This window comes from Seriola aureovittata, chromosome 15, assembly GCF_021018895.1.
Source record: "Seriola aureovittata isolate HTS-2021-v1 ecotype China chromosome 15, ASM2101889v1, whole genome shotgun sequence".
Lineage (NCBI taxonomy): Eukaryota > Metazoa > Chordata > Actinopteri > Carangiformes > Carangidae > Seriola > Seriola aureovittata.
The window spans coordinates 2,883,686-2,903,569 of NC_079378.1; the positions used below are offsets into that span (position 1 = coordinate 2,883,686).

General features: G+C 43.7%; 1 protein-coding gene across 2 annotated transcripts; it reads left to right on the top strand.

The window, feature by feature from the left end:
• Positions 1–477: 477 nt before the first annotated feature.
• Positions 478–18,221, top strand: LOC130182984 (proline-rich protein 7). 2 transcript variants are annotated; one of them, XM_056398251.1, is made up of 3 exons: positions 478–930; positions 6,951–8,847; positions 16,568–18,221. In XM_056398251.1, the coding sequence occupies exons 2-3, from the start codon at positions 8,502–8,504 to the stop codon at positions 17,146–17,148; spliced, it is 927 nt and encodes a 308-aa protein (XP_056254226.1). In that variant the 5' UTR covers positions 478–930; positions 6,951–8,501; the 3' UTR covers positions 17,149–18,221. The 2 variants fall into 2 exon arrangements, with proteins under 2 accessions (XP_056254226.1, XP_056254227.1); XM_056398252.1 differs by having other exon boundaries at positions 6,956–8,847.
• Positions 18,222–19,884: the final 1,663 nt, after the last annotated feature.

The following is a 19,884-nucleotide window of genomic DNA, read 5'->3' on the forward strand; positions in this document are numbered from 1 at the left end:
AAACACACACACACACACGCACACACACATCCATATCCATTTTACTGTGGGCATTTCTATAAACATATCTTCATATATCTTGAGGATGAAATATATATGACAAACTGTGACATATATGGTAATATAGCTCTTAATATATGGGCACATATATGTCATGTATTACATTACATATATATATATATATATATATAATAATGTATAACAGACCCACAGCAGTGGAACAGGTTTGAAAGCAGAAATCTATGGAAGAGAGAAAAGTCATAACAGTGGAAAACAACCATGTATGATTTAAATAATTTGTTTCCACATGAAAATATCCTAATACTTAACACCTAACCCCCCCACCCCCACCCCCACCCCCTCCTCCCAGACCTCTTCATGCCGACTCCCCCCCCCCCCCACAGCGCCTCTCTTCCTTTGCCAAACCGTGCGTCCTTGGAGAACCCCCCGCTGGCAGCTGATTTGTATTCCCATCATCCAGACAGACAGTCAGACAGGCCGAGTGTCACGAAGCGCTCCTGCTGCTGCTCCAGTGATGGGAGAGGAGGAGAGGGAGGGAGGGACTGAAAGAAGAAGAGAGAGAGAGAGAGAGGGAGAGAGGGAGAGAGGGAGGAGCCAGGCTGTCAAGGTGAACCGATAAACCTCTCTTTTCATTCTCCCTGACTTCCAAACCACGAAGCGCAGCTCCCGGCAGCACCGCGCGGGGAGAGGAGACGATCTGCCCGGAGCCGCCGGCGGAGCGTCCGCGGACACAGACAGGGAGCGGAGGAAGCAGGAAAAGTGTCTTTATCCCTCATGTTTTCTTTTGGTTTTTTAATATATCTTTTCTTTTTTTTTTTTTTTTTTCTTTTTCTTCTTGGACGTAAAGTTAAATGGCACGGAGTGTGTGGAGTGCGTCATCTGCGTCTAGAAACGGCTGAGGAATTAAAGGTGAGTTTTAACACCAGACTCTCAGACAGGGACCTGTGGAGATAACAGTGAGTTCACAGACACATTATTGTTGCTCAGGGGCATTTTACCTGCAGCCTGTCACATTATCTCCTCATCTCCGTGCAGAAAGGATGAATTTATCGTCTCAATGCTGCTGTTTTCTCAAAGAATCACCGTCTTTATTCTCTGTATGAGAAATAAAACAGTGTCTCTTCACCAGCAGCAGTGCGTCTGAGCGGTTGCGTAATGTAGGAATCGATCAGTATGTTTGGGATGACTTGACACAGACATGATTCAGTTTAATTCAGGGGAGCTGCTGAGACACACACCTACATATTATTTCTGTTTATTCTCCAGACACCACTCAAACATTTTAATAATCTTATTGGCAGCTGTGCACAGTTCAATTCTCTGTAGCAACACACCCAGATAACCCACAGATACACAGGACGTGCAGGGGCCACAAATGCAACACCCAAGGGCCCCACTGTAGAAGTTCCCAAACACACAGTTTACAGCTGAAGTGATTTATTAATGAATACATTAACCTCATTTTGAGACAAATCCAGTCACGCATCACAACACATGGCTACTGAATATTCAGTGTGCTGCAGGGTTCATAAAATGTCAAAATCAAGGAAACATGGAGGAGCTCAAAAACATTTAATTAACAGATGCAGCATTTTGTATTTTTATTTAGTTTAGTTTATTTATTTTCCCACAATTTATCCTAAAAAATAAATAAATGAATAGATAAAAGACATATCCATAGATCCACATGCTATATCCTGACATGACGTACATGTGTGTACGCAGGGTGCTGCCTTGCTCAAGGAGACTTCAACACATGATACTGAGGAGATGCTTCTTTAACGTGTGTCGCGTTAGCATAGCATACAGTTTACACATGAGTAAACAGAGGGCTGCAGGCTGGCTGCTACTTCAGCACATGAAATCTGAAACTAAACGGTGACTAAGAGGTTAAAGTGCTGACTCTCTGCTTTCACCTGAGAGGCATCACACCACTCTGCACATGTAGTGTCTGACTTTTCATGTAGTGCCATCATCAGGTTGAAATATTCATTTGTCTAATACTTAAGTTTTACATCAAATACCTGCAAAAATATTCCCATAAGCCTCAGCTGTACTTTTCTATTTAGTGCAAATGAGTAAGTATTAGCGTGCTAGCTAGCTTCGTCATTGTAAGCGTATTTGCTGATGTCAGCATTTCACTCAGCGTCTGTTGAGTTTGAAGCGACACACTGAACCTGACACTAAAAAAGCTGCAAAGGTATTTTATTATTACTGGATTTATCTTCTCGAAACGAGTTAGCTACAGCTAAAGTAAGAGCAAATGCTACACAGCTAGCAAGGGGAGGAAAGAACAGGCCTCACTCCACCAGTAACTTTAAGTTTTCATGTTTGATATTCAGTATTTGTTGTGTGAAGTGCAGGATGATTCAACAGGTGTCAGGCCTGTATTTGCTTCTGCTTGTTTCCTTCAGTCTGGTCTGACTTGGATGTTCAAGAACATTCAACAGTCTGTATCTTGAGCCTCATGTAAGAATGTTTTCTTATATTTCTTCCTTTAATTTATTTGTTTTCAGTGTTGTTCTGCCGTTTCCTGTCCCAGAACTCACTACACACCGAGATTAAAATCTTGGAAAATGAAAAATGTCAGTTTATGAATCATCCTGAACCCTCGCAAACCTTGTTCTCACTGTACCTGCTCATGTTTCGTAAATAAGAAAAACACGGATGAATCATTTCATGAATGAGGCCCAATGTTTTGCTGCGCGATTCTAAAAGTGGGGGAAGATGAAGAAGAGTCCTACTCTGTATGTGGTTCTGAAAACTATGTTTAAAAACTGATTTATTTTCATTTTATAATCGCTGTTTCATTTCTGCTCATTTATTCCGAGCCAGCTGAGTGACCTCTACGAGACAGGGGTGTTGTAAAGGACACGAGGAGGAAAAATATCTTGTTAGATCTTGAGATTGTCCTCCGACTCCAGCGGCACACGGACTGTGATCATGAGGGTTTTTCTGCTCTGAGTGAAATGTGTTGACAGATCGGCTGACGACTCAGAGGAGAGGAGGCGGCCTGCTGTGGAGAGAGTCCTCCACCAAGACACACTTTATACAGTCATACAAAAACTTAATGTACTGATGAAACATGAGAAAATTAGACAACACGTGTCAGATTTAGACATTTTATTATTTCTAATGTTATAAATTTACCGTATTAGACTATTTTTAATGCTACAAAAGGAAATGCATGAATTGTTTTGTTGCCTGATATCCAATCAATTGTTTAAGTTATTTTTAAGCATTTGATGGTTCCAGATTCTTAAATGTGAGGCTCTTTTACTTTTTCTGGCCTTAAATTATAGTTTATTGACAAAAAATAATTCACAGATTGATCGAGAAAATATTAATTCGGGTGCAAAAATCAACTGACGCGACCTAATTAGATCCTTTCTTTTGAAATCTTTTATCGTCCGTGCGATTAACAACACCGCCTTCCAAGAATTGAAATCAAAAATAAGTATTTAGCAGCTAAAGAGTCAGTAATTTGCCTCGGGCGCTGGTGGAGACCAAAATCAGAGCTAAAAGAGAGATAGTACTGGAGTTTAGATTCATGAGGTGAAACCAAACATGACTTTAAGTTCCAGTCAGTGTTGTGTTTCCACTCTCAAGTGGTGCAGATTTTAAGGCTCACTGGGGAGTTTTTGACCATCAGTATCACAACTTCTGGACTTAAAGATGTTTGTGCATGTTGTTTGTCTGGCTGCAACACACACACACACACACACACACACACACACTCACTGCATTCCAGCGTGTAACGCTGTGTGTAAACAACAACAAGAACAACTTTTGTTTACCAGAAACCTCCGCACGACACCTTTAACTAGACCTCAGCGGGAAACACTCAATTATCCAACAACCTGTTTCCTTTTCATCTGTTTTGAGGTTTGAGCTCGAGCTCTGCAGATAAACATGAGCTTCAACTTTTCATTTCAGTATCAGGACTTGTTTTCCCCGCAACACTGTCGCCGTCTCCGTGGATAAAAGCACCACTTTAAATGTTGAATCATGTAACCCCCTCCATTATTATTACTCCTGCTTTTATAATTTGCCCACAGTTCTTATTCAGATCTTCCATTTGAGATAAAGACGAAAGATAAAAGAGGGATATAAATAGTGCAAGTATGTACTGTACGTGTGTGTGTGTTGTTGTACACGAGTGGGTGCGGAGGTTGAGGTCTGAGCGTATATATACGTCTTTCAGGACCGGATCGGGCTGCAGGAAGCGTGGGGAGTAAACAAAAAGCTCTTTTCCATATCGGTGGCTGTGCGACCTAATGAAGACCCTCCGCTGATGAATCACCGCTGCTGAACAATTTCAAATTACAACAGACACCGGTGTGATTCCCAAAGGTGATGTGGAGGTGGAGGATGAAAAAAAAGAAATACATGACACAAACGCCGCCGCAGCTCCATTCCTGCTGTAAATGTAACCGTAATGCAGCACAAGTGTCCAATTTAGAAATAAAAACACGTCCCTCGTAGCTCATCAGTTCGGTTTATTTGAAAAAAAAACATCCACAGTTTGAGTTCAGTTCTGGGGAGAAAAAAGGAATCGCCTCCCTCAGAGGACGAATATCTTATTTCAGAGTTGCTGAAAATGCCGTGTTTTTTAGTTTAACTTCAGCGGCGACGGCACGAGATGCTGCAGATGATGGGATGAGTAACGACTGCGAAGTGTGTTTCAAAGTGAAGGGGGGGGGGGATTCCCTCAAGAGCCGTTCAGAGAGGAGGGAAGGATTCATAACACTGATAATCTCCTCAGCGTTTGGTAACAACATAATTCCCTCTGTACTTTGCTGACAAATGGAAGAAACATGACTAGTGGAAAAAAAAAAGAAGAAGAAAGAAAGCATGGCTCCCAGAGGTGATGTAGAGACGAGCAGATCAGTGGTGGATTTATACTGAAATCTAAACTCCGCAGTTTCAAACAAGAGGTGGGTCCAAGTGGTTCTGGAAGGAGCAGCAAGCGAGTTGATTTACATGACTCTCACATTTAAAACAACACCTCACTGGATGCCTTGCTTAAGGGCACCGCCATGACAGCTGATAAACACAGAGCACCTACAGCCAATGCTAGCGGCTTTGCTAAACGCTAAAATAAACAATCTGATGTGTAACAGGTTGTGTTTACAGTGTTCACCCTCTTAGCAAGCTAACATTTGCTAATTAGCAACACAAAGCTGAGGCTGATGGGAATTGTCAGCAGCTGTGCATGTTGGATGAATTCTGACCTGATGGTGGCGCTAGATGAGAAGTCAGGAGGGTTCATCCTCTGGGGATCACGAAGGTTTTAAGACATTTTTTTATGGCAGTGTGATTGAAGCAGGTCTCGCTGCCACCGTGAGTTCGCAGTTTTACATCTCCTCCCTCCGACTGCTCTCTGGGGCTCTACAACTGAGCCAATCAGAAGAGAGGAGGCTCTGAGCCAGTCTTCTGATTGGCTCACTGTTTTCTGAGTGATATAAATATAGCAGATTTCCGGTAAAACACTCAGAGAAACCAAATCCTGCAGGGTTTGGATGGTGGGTGGATGGTGGGTCCAGGTGGGCGGGGCTTGGTGACTGCTTTGTTGTGACATCACAAAGTTCCAGAAGTCCTGACGGCTGGTTTTAAGGCTCAGTTTCTGAATACAGGCTGTGTGCATTTCTCTGTGGACTGAGGCTTTGATACTTTCACAGTATTAATAAAGAAGCTAGAGCTGATCTATAATCACACTACACATGGACACAGACCTTTAGACTACATGGACCTTTAAGGAAAAACACATTATTTGATCAATTTTCATTGTGACCCTAAAGTTCTTTATGCGCTCCGTAGGTTTTCAATTTAGGGGCTACTTGTGAAAAAGTAGGTGTAGACCCCTGAGTGAGTGAGTTTCTATAAATTCTTTGAGGCAGATTATTTTCTTCCTCTTCTTCCTTTTCCTCTTCCTACTTCTTCCTCTTTGTCTGAATCCATATTTTTATTTTTCTTAATTATCTTTATCGTTAACATCATTATTATTTTTAGTTCTCACAGTCGGCCTGAGCTGACTTCGTCATCACCAACTTTATCGTCACCGTTTTCTTCTCCATCATCTTCTTTCTTCCTTTTTCTTCTTTTTCTAGTTCTTCTTCCTTCTCTAATTCTTTGTCTGCTTCCTGTAATTACTCTTCTTCTTCTTCCTCTAATTATTCTTTCTCTAATCCTTCTTCTTCTCTTTTCCAGGCTGTGTACATATTCTACCTCTCTCTCCTGATCCTAACATTAACCATGAGACTGTCCTCCCTTCTTTCTCTTCTTCTTCTGTCTCTAATCCTTCTTTGTCTTCTTTCTTTAATTATTCTTCTTTTTCTTCTTCTTCTTCTTCATTTACATTAAAGTGATGAAGTCGTCTGGGGGCCGTGGGCGTTATGACTCCTAAACGTGGAAGCAGCGTGATGTTGTTACAGAGAGGCGAAGGCCACAGAGGGATGATGGGTCATTAAAACATTGGACTGTGACAGAGGAGATAACTGTAAGCTTCCTCTTCCAAAGTCCTCCCCCTCGCCAAACCTCGAAACAGAGAGTTGTCACATTATAAAACAATGGTTCATGTTTCTTCTTCATGGATACACAGTGTATTTGAGGAGGGGATTTCGGTGTGATGTAGTAGACAGTGTGATGTATCCTGTTATTTTTTTTATTATCTGTGTCCACTCTCTCTGTGTCTTTCCCTGCATCACTGTGAATATTTCCTCTGTGAGCCGATCTCTGAAGTGGGAAACTGATCCCCGGCCCCAGAGGTCGGCGTCATAATCCTGCCCTGAACAGCTGAGATTTATAACCACTCCGCCTCTGTGCTGTTTTTACTGCTCGCAGTTCTCACTCTGTCCAACATCTTGTCTGAATCTGTCCTCTGATAGTCGCTGACGACGGTCTCGTCTCCTCCCCGTGTGTCTTTGTAGAGCAGCGTGAGGCCGAGGAGTCCCGCCGGGATCTGAGAGGGAGGAATTCGGCGTCCTGGCGGCGTAGACGGACCCCCGACTCCGACCCCCCGCGGCCCTAAAGGGACCAGCTGTTTGACTTCACGTGGAGGACCCGGTCCGACGAGGACTCACACATCATCTCTGGGGTTTTCGGCGCTTCTGATTGGACGACGCCTCAGCTCATGTGACCCACAGGCCTTTGCTCCTCCAAACTCCCAACTTACTCCTTTTTTTATTATTATTTTTATTTCCTCTTGTCTCCCGGACCAAAGTTCTGCCTCCAACGCCAGGTGACGATGCCGGCACAGTTTTATTTTCCATCAGAAAAGAGGAAAAAGTTTCCCGCCTCTGTACCTTTATCAGCCTTTAAAGGAAACTGAGCGGCTGGATTATTGAGGGGAGGTCCGGTTGGAGCCTTCTGGAGAATTTAAGCGCTCATTTCCTGCCGCTGAAGCTCCGGGGGACGGTGCAGAGTTCATCTGCAGTCCTGAGGAATAACAGTGTGTGTCCGTCAGTCTGTGAAACTGTGTGTTTCTAACAGGAGTCGAGACATTTCCATTTAAATGAGAAGAACGGAGCTGATTTTCTAAAACATCAGGACGAATGGACGAGGTTTTGAAAACAGAAAGGAAGTTAGTTTTTTATATTTTTAAAATACCAGATTTTTGACCTTTAAGTAACTTTGAAATATGAAGCTGAAACTAAATTAATGTCAACTTGAAAAACCACAAAGATTTCCCTTTAACTTCTGTCATGTATTTTGGTGAATCTGTTGCTGCAGCAAATTAAGTTCCTCATTTGGACAGAAATCTTTTCTTTTTTACATCTAATCTCTGTTTAAAGTGTTAAATTCATTTATGTGTAAACCAGGTGGACAGAGACTAACGAGCCACTGCTGCTGTTTCCAAGGCAATGAACCGCTTCATTACCTTTTGGCATTCATGAAATTAATTATTATTTAATGAGTTTAATGCACGTTTTATAGAAGATGTTGCTTTTTTTATTGACTTCCAGATCTTCACCAACACCACCAAGGCTGTAACTGCACAATGTTCAGTATTCAGACATGTTTCCAGCTTCTACTGAATATTACTGGATTTCTTTAACTCACCAACTGTCAGTGTGAGCTGTTTTTAATTATATCATCGTCGTTTTTTTCTTCAGGCGTCAGGAACCCTCTTCATCGAGTCGTTTCATCAAAAAAAACATTTGAATGTCTGTTTAAATTTGTGAAGTGTCGAGTTTAAGAGCTGCCGTCTTGAAAGAAAAACCTGTCACCGAGCACGGTTATTATTTCAGAATCACAGCTTCAGCTGATTTAAATTCATCAGTATTCAAGTGGAGTGACGGCTGTTCGTTCCCACCTCGGATTATTTTCACTGAATGTAATAAATGTGCCTGAGTTTAGCTTTTTGACCCTGGAGAGACGAACCATTAGTCTCACAGCGACAGCAGGACCTCACCTGTAACCCCACCTGAAATCACCGACCTCAGGGGGGAGGGGGACTCGCTGCCCGTCCCCTCACTGCCATGGTGATGTCGCAGGGCACCTACACCTTCCTGGCCTGTTTCGCCGGCTTCTGGTTGGTCTGGGCGTTCATCGTCATGCTGTGCTGCTTCTGCAGCTTCCTGCAGCGCCGGCTGAAGCGCCGCCGCGAGGAGCGGCTCAGGGAGCAGTGTCTGCGGACGGTAGAGATGGAGCCGCTCGGCTGTCAACCAGCAGGATACCTGCCTCCTCCTCCTCCGCCGCCGCCGCCGCCACCTCCGCAGCTGCCCAGGGAGCCGCCGCAGTTCTGCCCTCCTCGCACCCTGTCGCCGCCACTTCCTGTGCTGGTTCCTCATCCCATGCCGCAAGCAACCTGGGTCAGCATGCCAGGTAACGTGACGGGATTCTTACAGTTTCTGTTGCTGCTTTTCTTGTTGTATACAGTTCATCAGTTTGGTGATTTTCCTTCCTTCAAGTCACGAGATGAGACGAGAGAATTTTAATAGTTTGTTTTAATTTTGTCGTTTATGTTGTAGCTTGTTCATGAAATGTAGTTTCATGCTGTTTTTATCTGTTGGGGAGGGAAGCTGACGATGGAGAGTCTCGTGGTCGATGATCTGAGGTTGAGGGAGAGGGTCAGTTCGACCAATCGGGTCACATCCTTCGTAGCACGCGGTCCATGTAGGTGTGGCCCATCGTGGCCGTCGTAGACCACGAAGGGCCACACTGGAATGAGACGGTCGGGTCTACGGAGGGTTTTCGGCGCTCCCGCCCTTAACGTTGCGTCACAAAGCGCGGCCCCCTGTCGCCTACCACCCCTGAGGGAAAAATATGTTTTAGTTGTTGTTTACTACAGTTTGAGGCTGTGGCTTTTTTCCTGGAAGCAGTAGCAGGATGTACGAGTGGAGATTAGGAAGTCTAATCACTGTGGGCTCAGATGTGGTTTTCAGTGACCTCGCAGGTGAACGTATGAACGACCCGGAAAGGGTTTTATTTGTTCAGAACTGGTCATCAGCAGATCGAGCTGCTCTTTGACTTCAAGATCGGAGAGTTTCCCTCCCTCCGTCTGTCGAGCACGTTAATCCCTTCTCCGCTGCTGAGTGTGAAATCACTGACAAACACCCAACCTGTCACATCTTGTTTGTTTTTCTATTTACGAGCCAAATGCGCATTTCATTCATAAGATGGATGACGTTGAACTCAGTTTCTTTATTTTCAATTAAAAATACAGGATAACTAATTAATTCAAAATGTTCGTATGAGAAATTGAGATGCGGCCAGAGAGCAGGGGACAGGAGGAGGATTATATTATTCACCGTGGTGTCAGATTATTTTAGACTCTTCGGTTCCCAGCCTCCACCTTCCTGCCTGCCGGGCAGCGTTCCCCCCGCGGGGCGTCATGGTGACAGCTGCTGCTGAGGCGAGGGCGGTGACTGTGGAGGCCGAGCGGTGAAGGAGCGAGCAACGTGGCCGTGTGTATATATATATATATATATATATATATACACAGACGAGAATACAGAGACATTCAGAGGTGTGGAGGCAGCTGGGCGAGAGAGGGAAAAACAGACAGGTAGAGAGAGAGAGAGACAGGTTTAAACTTTTTCTCATATGTGTGTTGAAGGAGTCGCTGATCACTGTAATCAATACCTGTCTGCACTGGTTGTGAAGCGTTCCCTTCCCAACGTAACCACACTGTAATTAATGGGGGATAAAATTCACAGTCTTTGTTCTGTATTTTTACTTCAGGTGGTCTGGACCTGGGGATCAGGACCCAACAAGGGGATCAATCACAAACAATTAATCGAGAGGAAAGGAAGAGAAAAAACGTTATGGTCATTTCTCAGACCTTTCTCCAATTTTTAATCTCACTCGTGAAATGCTGTGTAGTTTTATGTCTTCAGGCCTCCGACAATGATTCCAGTTAAACTGTGAGGGGGACCATTAACTTTAAATTGAACCGTTCACCGCTCGCAGCTTGAGATGACGGGTCTGGCTTGCTCCATATTTTTGATCTTAATGATTTATTTGGTCTTTCAACAAGATATTCAGTGGAGCAGAACTAGGACGTCGTTTACACCTGGTATTAAGATGCGATCTGTATTCTGTGTTCTGGTTTCACGGTACAACTGTTAAAAATCAAGGGCCTCTAAAAACCTCACGCACATGTCACGCATTCCAGTGCGTCTCTGCAACTAGCAGCTAAAACATCTTGAACAGTCGATTGTTGTCACACTTGGCTTGAGATTTGGTTCTGTTGCTTTTCCAGCTGGTGAAACTCTGCACCTTTTGAATCATTCAGCTTAACATACGTGATGATTCAGGGACGTGGAAGCAGATTCATCAGGTTTCAATGCTCTTTATCATCAACGCCCATCCTCATTCACTACTATCAGCTGTTAACCACACATACAGCTGCAGGTCAATCAGCTGATTCGCTCGAGCACTTTACAGTTAAGCGCCTTGCTCAAGTCACATCTGAACCTGCAGAATGAGAGAGGGACTTTTTCCAGTTAAATTAAACTCTACAGCCTCAGGCCGACGCGTACAACTATTTTTATGGAAATGAATTCATGAGTTTTTGGGACGTTGTGTTTACCCTGCTAGCAGAGGTAAACACGAGGCAACAACTTTCCTTCTCAGGAATTCAAGCTTCAACCTAGAAAGCTCTTTGAAATAAATTCCTCCACAAGCCTCTGGAAATGTAAAGACGTCGTCTGAAATGGAGAAAAAAGAAAAACAGAAAGTGCAGCTGCAGTGAAAATCATTGTCAGCAGCATTAGCATAGATTAAAAAGCACAGGCATTTCATATACGACACATGAAGGACTCAGTAAAATCCTACGAGCTCCGAGTGACATCAGAGGATTAACATTTAGAGGCAGATTTGCCATTTGCATCAAATATAAACTTTAGGAAGTTTAAGAATCTGTCTGTCTCTTGTTTGTGTTTCTGTCCTGGACTGCAGGAGGATTTACTGATGTTCATGTCGTTATGTCAACCATAAAAATGTGGAGAGAACACAGGAGTGAAGAGTAAACAGAATTAAAACCTTCAAACATCTGTACAGTGGTGGACAGCGGTAGGAAAGAGGGAACGGAAAAGCCGGAGCGAGTAAAAAGAGCACCAGTCGCTGTCAGAGATGTTTAACGAGCAGAGACAGACAGTATAAGGATAAAACAAAAGGTTGCTGGAGCCCCGGTCACAAAGCAGACTGATGAAGAGGTTTAGTATCCAGGCAGCGGCAGAGCTAAAAGAGAGGCAGGTGCTGACCAGCTGAGCACAGCGGAGGGCCGAGAGAGAGAGAGAGAGAGGAGCTGGTTGAGTCATGTTCGCCAGGGGGGAGAGCGAGAGACATCTCTACTGTACGTTACCTGCCTAGCAACAAATGGCAGAAAAAGTTAGCGCTTAGCTAGCCAAAGTGTTGAGGACCAACCTGGAGCTAAAAGAAGAGTGAGAAAAGCATCAATATGTGACTGACAGAGCAAGAGAACGACTCTGTGAGGCTGCTTTGAGCTAAACGCTAATGCACAATGACAATATCAACATGCTAACTGCTTTGCATTCAGTTTTGCTAATTGTTACAGTTGATTCTGTGCAGAACATGAATGCATGTGCTGAATTTAATGACAATCCAAGTGATAACTTTCAATATATTTGAGTATTGACCCGAAGCGTCGGAGTAACTGACATTATCAGCTCTAGCCTACAACCTTGCTGTTAGCATGGGTAGAAGTGGCTACGCTACTGCACGGTTCATCTGACTGGGATCTTCAAACACCCTCAAATTAAAGCTGAAAGTCAGAACTTTAAACACCAAAGTCCGTGTTTTTATTAAATTTAAACTTATTGTTTAGATACCTACTTTTAATTAGTTAGCGGCACACAACAGTGTTGACAGCTTCAGTGACAACGTTTGCTCGTTTGCGGCTGCTGTCTGAAGTCAGGGATGTGATTCAGTCCAGTGCTGCTTTCCTGACAGCAAAGAAAAATCAACTTCCATCTGAAGATTTTTTAGAGTAATTAGAGTTAGTCTTCAGAAACACATATTTCATGCATCACTCAGCTGTCATCCCACACAGCCAGCATGACAGGCTTTTGTATTGAATATTCTGACCCACACAGGATGTTCACACTGGGAGCAGCTCCGATAAGCCGCTCGGCTCAGACCGGTGGTGGGTGATGATTCCTCCTCTGCAGCCGTAGAGTTTTTTGAACCGGAAAATGATGTTTGCTTCCACTGTTTGCCCTTTCTAACTTGAAATGAGTAGCGCTGTGTATTTATCTGGCTATCTCCGCAGTAGGCATTAACATGAACTGACACATCGGCCGAGATGCTCCGGCTGGCTCAAAGGGAAATGATTTATGTGATGCGACTTGTTAATCATGTTGCCCTTAGTGCGAATACATGGAAACTGAGATAATAGGAGATTGAGATGTGAGAAAAAGAGAGGTCAGACTACTGAGTGAGAAGAAGGAGGGTGATATAATAAATGAGGTAAGATGAGATGATGAGAAGTGACAAGTGAGAGACGAGATTAAGGAAGATATCAGATGAGATGCAAGGAGTGGTGAGAAATGAGACGTGGGAGGAGAAGAGAAATGCAAAACAAGATGATGTTTGGAGATGAGATGCAAGATAAGGAGAGATTAGAGATGAGGAAAAAAAGAAATGCTGAAAGAAGAAAGAGGAGGAGAGAGGTTAGTTTAAAAAGATGTGAAATGTGATGTAAATAAAGGCTTCAGACAAAGTTAAAGGGAAGAGATGAGAGAAGATGGATGAGATGAGATGAGAGGGGGAACGTGAGATGCTATATGATTGAGAGGACATGAATGTTAAGATGTGATAACATGATAAGAGGAGAGAGATGTGGGGGGGGAAGAGGAAAATGATGACTTGAGAATAGAGATAAAGAGAGTAGAGATGAGATTAGAGCGATTAAATGTTATGAGACGTGGTGAAAAGAAATGTGGAGACGAGATGAATGAGATGAGGCGACAGTAAAAGGAGATGTGATGAGAAAGATGAGAGAAGATGAGGAGGGGATACAGAGGAGAAAAGAGATATCAGTGGGAAGAAAGAGGAGAGGGATCATATGAGAGATGACATTAAGGTATCGGAGAGGACTTGCAAGATAAAATGAGTTGTGACAAGAGGAAATGAGAGGAAAGAGAGATGTGGAAAAATGAGAGAGGAGATGAGACATGAGGAAAAAAGGCGAATATTGCGAAATAAAAGAGATGAGATCAGAATAGAGATATAAAAAGAAGAAACTAGAGGAAAAAAAGATTTGTTGAGAAACGAGGTGAGATCAGAGAGGAGGTCAAATGAAATGTGAGATCAAAGAAAAGAAAAGAAACGTGCTGACATGCGAGATGAGCGAGATGACAGATTATAGATGACATGGGATGACTAGATGAGGAGGTAAAGTGAGAGACTAGATGAGGAAAAAAAGGTGATAGAAAATGTGAGATCTGATTATAAAAGATACCGTAAAGATTAGAGATGAGAGGAAATCAGTTTTGTTCTATCTGGAAGTAGAGATACTGTTTGATCACCACTGATACACTGACATGAAACCTGCGTAGAGCGATGGTTGTATCTACTCTACGTTCTACCTCACACGCCGCTATTTCTGTTTGACCCTGTAATGCACCGTGTCTAATATGATCACTGCGCTGTGTACAGTAGCTGTCACAACGTACGGTTACATACTTCATCCCCTCAGAATTGGCCGCTGCTTCAAACGAACCCGTGCTGATCCTCTCGGCGGAAACATCAGTCCCACGTGTTTTCTGCTGCCGACATTGTCTCCGACGCGTATTTTAAGCCGCTCGAACGGCTGGTAGTGTCGCCCGGAGCAACAGAAGCCGACAGGGGGAGTCGGGGACGCAGTAAGAGTCTGATCCTGTAGGTATCTCTGTGTGAGGCGTGACGGAGGTGTGATGGAGAGTGGCCAGGTATAGAAACACACGCGAAGACACATCCGGCTCCATGGCAACAGTTCAACAAACATCTGTTGATTTCCAACAGTGATGTTTGTTTTTACAGCCGTTAAACAGGTTCGAGCTGAGGAATGGTACAAGGATCTGTTGTGTTTTACTGTCATAAACAATCAATCATTATCATTATTATGATTATCAGTCATTAAAGTCATATTTTATACGAAGAGGCCATAAATTTGCTGGTTCCAGATCCTCAGATGTGAATATCGGATGCATCTTGTTGATTTCTATGACATTAAAAATGATAATGTTTGGGGTTGACTGAGTGTGTCAACATGGTTCCTAGGAAATTAACTATTTTCCGACCCTTCATAGATCGAAGGATTGATCGATTCATTGAGAAAATAATCAGCAAATTAATCAACTAGTCGGGAAACCTGCAGGGAAACTAGGCAAGATTATCTGGAACATCTCTGAAGCCACTTCTACTATTTGTGCAGAGAAAATGTGACGACGCATGAAAAACTGTACTTTTAAAACTTTTCTGGGAGATGGATAAGATGCATTTCAGCCGACAGGACGAGTTGCTGTTAATATTTCAGGTCCGGTGGAAGCAGGAGGGGAGGTTGTGCAACACTTCGACAGATATTGATCAGGATCTGGGCAGATTCATCAGCCTGGAAATAGAAACTGCCTTCAGTTGTTCCAAAAAACTCGCCCATGGGGGTTTTATCAGGCCAAAAATCCTCTCCTTTATACTGACAATACATTGAAATATAGACTCCACAGTCTTGCATTATGCCCACAGGCTCTCTCTCTGTCAGGGCAAAGGTGTTTCATAAATGTTGCAGCGCTTCGAAAGGTATATATTTTTATTTTTGTGCTTTTGTTTCTCTGCAGCACAACAACATATCAGCTGCTTTTTAAAGAACATGTCAAAATTTAATAGTTAAAATGCTGCAATTCTATAACGAAACTCAAACTGAACGACTCAGCTCTTTGTTTTCTGTGCGTATCAGCCACAATAATGGTGAATTATTATATATATATATATGTTTCTATTAGCAGTAACGTAATACTGTGTTTTTCTTTCCGGGGACGTCACCGCAGACGCTCAGTTCATAACACTGCGGATACATGAATATTGCAGTACTGTTATCAGTGGGCCACAGGCTCAGTCACCATTCAGTGACAGATAGTGATGTAACAGACATTAATTTAAATGAAAGTCTCCCAGATTGCCACTTTAATCCTTGATGATTATGACTGGTGCTGTGCAGTGATTCTGTAAATTCAATCAATCAGTTCTTACAAGGAACCAGAAACTCTTCAGATCGCTCATTCAATATGAACTGGTAATAATACGCAAAAGAATTTGTCATTTTTCGGAGCTAAATTCTCACTCACATTTCTCAGGATGTGTGTGTCCTTGGGTTTAACTTTATTGGATTGTGTAGCTGTGTCCAGACTGGACCAGCATCAATCAACACCCATCCACTCATTCATTCACTGAAGCCAGTTGAACACAATAGAGCGTCTGTAGTTGACTCTGGAGTGAGCAGTTAATGGAGAAGTTACTCATCGCTGTGAATCATGACTGTTGCATTACTCAATTCTCACAACTGTGAAACGCTCCTGTTTACTTGTTTATTAGTTTATTATTTATTCACCGCACCGGAGCGTTAAGCCGTTCAGAGTGAGTTGGGCCGATCTGACTTCAGTGAAGATTGAAGTGAGAAGTTAATGTGTGATAAATGTGTTTTTTTGTGGAATGACGACGATAAGAGCCGAGAAAATAAAATGTGTGAGAGAGGAAGAGAGAGTTCAGACCTCATGTGCTGTGATAGTTTTTGCGAGTATTCAAGATGTCGACTCGAGGGTGTGCATCCTTTTGTTTTGTTTTTTTGTCTTTTCTCCTTCCTGGTTGTGATGTTAGCGCTGATTACGTCGACTGTTCACGGCTGGCGTCAAAACGACCCTCAGGCCACCAGGAAATGTCTCGGTTCTCCCGACAGACTCTAGAATATTTTCTCTGGTTTCTGGGAAAGTTTTAGAAATTTTAAACCTTCATAATTAAAGAATAATCTAATTTAATAAAAACAAGTGTCCGAGGTTAAATCATGTTGTGATTCATCTTAACTCCCAGTCTCCTCTTTTATTCGCAGATGCAGATGTATTTGGGAAGCCGCCCTGCTATGAGGAGGCCGTCCTGATGGAGGATCCTCCTCCGCCCTACAGCGAGGTCTTGGCCGACCCACGGGGGGGCACCTACCTGAAGCCTGCCCCGCTCCGAGCAGCGCCGCCGCCCCTCAGGGAACACCAGGACCCTGCTCCGGTGTTCACGTCCGAGACCAGCAAGCTTCCTGCGGCGACGGTGTTCCCCGATCGGGGTTACTCCTCCCTGATACGCCTGCCCTCGTCCCAGCGCTGGGACTCCCTGGGTCACCTCCTGTCCAACATGGACCTGCACCACAACAACTTCACCCCGCCGGGGGGCCGCTCCCTGCAGGCTGCCGCGGCGATGGCTACCATGCCGCGGCGGGAGGCCAGGACTCACCATGATGGACTTGGGCTCAGGGGTGGAATACAGGGACTCCAAGGGGGGATACAAGGACTCCAAGGGGAGATACAGGGATTCCATGGAGGGTTACCGGGGCTTCAGGGGGTGCATGGACTGAGGGGACTGGAGCCCAGCTGTGGCCTGCCAACGGCCTTCCCCCTGCTGGGTCGGAGCACCGCTGTCTAGGCGCGGATGCCGACTAACCAACCAATAAGTTGACGAGCCTTTTAAGCGGGAGATCTTTAAAGACAGACTTCCTGTCTGTGCGCCTCCTTTCATGCTCAGTGTTTACACGCTAGCGCCGGTAGAAGTAGAGATTTAATTCCCTAGAGGAGCTGAAAGAGGGTGAAAGTGGCGTCAAAGGCGTCACAAGTTCAATTCCCCCGTGCGGCTCTGTGGGCGAAAGGGGAGCCACTTACTCTTGCTGGGATTGTGGCTCTCAGCTAAAAGAGGAAATTACACACGGTTTCAAAGCGGTGTTGTTGAGTCAGTGAGGTATCGTGGTGTCATATCAGAGTTAATTGAGTCGAGGCAGCGGAGGAGGAGAGGGAAAAAAAAAAACTGGGAAGGTAGAGGACGAGCAACAAACGAGCAACAGCTGCTTCTATCTCCATCTTTGCCTCCCCTCGCTCTCTCGTTCTCTTCATTCCTCCTCTCCTCTCTCTGCGCCGGAGCAACCTATTGTACCAGTCTCTTGTTGCCATGGCTCCCGGGAGCTGTCTGTTGCCCACGACGACCTCTCCTCTTTTATCTGCTCTGATTTTTTTTTGAAGACTGTGTTTGCAGCTTGCCTCTTCACAGGGACTGCGAGTATTGACACGTACAAAAGAACACGTGGTGACCGCCGACCGCCGACCGCCGCGTTCCTGACATCAGACCCGGAGGCCTGTTTTTTTTTTCTGACGGGCAAAAACAGCTGTAATGGTAGAGTACGACGAGCCTGCCAGGATTTCATTTGGTTAACACGCTGCTTTGTCATTTTCAGTGTCGTCTTTAACTGTCGTAGTTTGGCCTCGGCCTGGAGCTTCTGGGTGATCGCAGGACGGCGTTAGCCGGATCATCCATGTCATCATCATCATCATCATCATCATCCAAAAACCTGACTTTTTTTTCACGTACAAATTTAATATCATTCTTTTAAGCTTTGTGACAAAAGCCTTTTTCTCTTGTGAAATAAAAACATCTTCACCTGCAAAGTTTCTGCCAATAATTTATGGAGTTAAAAAAAAAAAAAGGCAAAATAAAACAAATAAAACTTTGTTTTATGTGTGTGTGTGTGTGTGTGTGTGTGTGTGTGTGTGTGTGTGTGTGTGTGTGTGTGTGTGTGAGCTCATTCAAGAGTAAAACCCAGGCTGGTGTCAATACGACAATATAATAACAATAAGATACCAATACGATAACAATACAATAATAATATGATATTGATACAATAATAATACAATACCAATACGAAACCAATACTTTGTACGAAACACACTTAGAGGAGAGGAATCAACAGGTCACATTGGCTTGATCTTTTATTTAGGATGTTACTTATATTATTAATATTTTATATTATATATATTTTATTAAATTATTTTAAACTATATATATATATTTTTTAAAAAAAGCCTTAATAACTGAATTTTGAAATAATCTGTGTGACAAAACAATTGAGACTGGGTCAGTGAACATCACTGGCTGTTACATATAGGAAGGTCAGGTTTGTTTCCTGCAGAGTAAATCAATTAAAATGGATGTTTAGCACAGACAGATGTGAATCACAGTCAGTGTCTGTGATTAACGTCGCCCGGCAGCTGCACTCGCTCTCTGCACCTGGAGAAGGACTCCTCCTCCTCTTCTTCGGCCCTCATCATATTCTTTGCTGTGATTAAATCTCAAATGCTCCACGAGGGTTGTGGTGTTGCCACAGCGCCTGGCGGTCCTCCCACACACATCACACACAGCGAGCTGAAAAAGCTCCACTCAAGACTGTATTTACAGTCAGCCATCATCAATGTCAAAACTCTGTATGCTCTCTTCACGCTTTTATAGAGCCGTGGTTCACATATGACTGTGGCAGGCGGAAGGAGAAGTAGTCCCTATCAACAGGGTGTTATTTAGACTAGGTCCTGGTGATAGATGAAACCTGATGTTTGATGACCGATAAAGTGAGAATAAATGTGTGGGATCCTTTGTTTTCTTTCCAGGCTGAGATACTATATAACACAGGAAAACACTATTGATCCCCAGTAGGAAAATCCGGTGTTGGTTTTAATGATTACACGAGTCAAACTTATGTAAACAACAACAACAAAAAAAAAGAGAGATGGATTTGCTTTGAGGTTTGGAAGTCAGTAACAATCAGCAGGTTCACCAGCTCGATCTTCATCCGCCTCCCTCCTCTTCATATTGTAATTCACTGGGATAATTAGTTGATTAAAATGCATGTGTCACTGAGCATCAGTTTGACAGCCTGGGGTTTATTGTTGAGTTGATTATTTCTGGTTTCCTTTCTGATCCGTGTGACCCAGCACTGCATTACTGCTGCTGTTATTTCTAACCAAACAAAACAAATGTCCTGCAGCTCTCTGCTCCTCTGACCTCTGTGTTTTCACATGAATTATTCATCAGATTATCACCTCTTCTTTTTTCTTCTCCGCTCCTCTCAGCTTTAAACTGATTTGGAACGTCTGCCTATGTCAATCAGGGAAGCCTTTAATGTAAATTGTGGATTTCAGTTGCTCTCTGACTCGCTCTCACCATCCCTCTTCTCCCTTCGTTCTCTCCTGTGCATCCTCTGTTTCTCTTCTCTTTCTACTGCAGCGTTGTAGTGTTTATTCTTTATTTATTTCCCTCTTCATATGTCATATGTCCCTTTGTCATTCTCTGTCTCCTTCTATCTGCAGGCCTAGCATAATGCTTTTAGACTACTCGAGCTGT

Bases quoted from the DNA above. Each gene is read 5' to 3' on its own strand.
- LOC130182984 (XM_056398251.1), top strand. From the start codon at position 8,502: ATGGTGATGTCGCAGGGCACCTACACCTTCCTGGCCTGTTTCGCCGGC. The intron at 8,848-16,567 runs GTAACGTGACGG...TTTTATTCGCAG, and splicing joins AACCTGGGTCAGCATGCCAG to ATGCAGATGTATTTGGGAAG.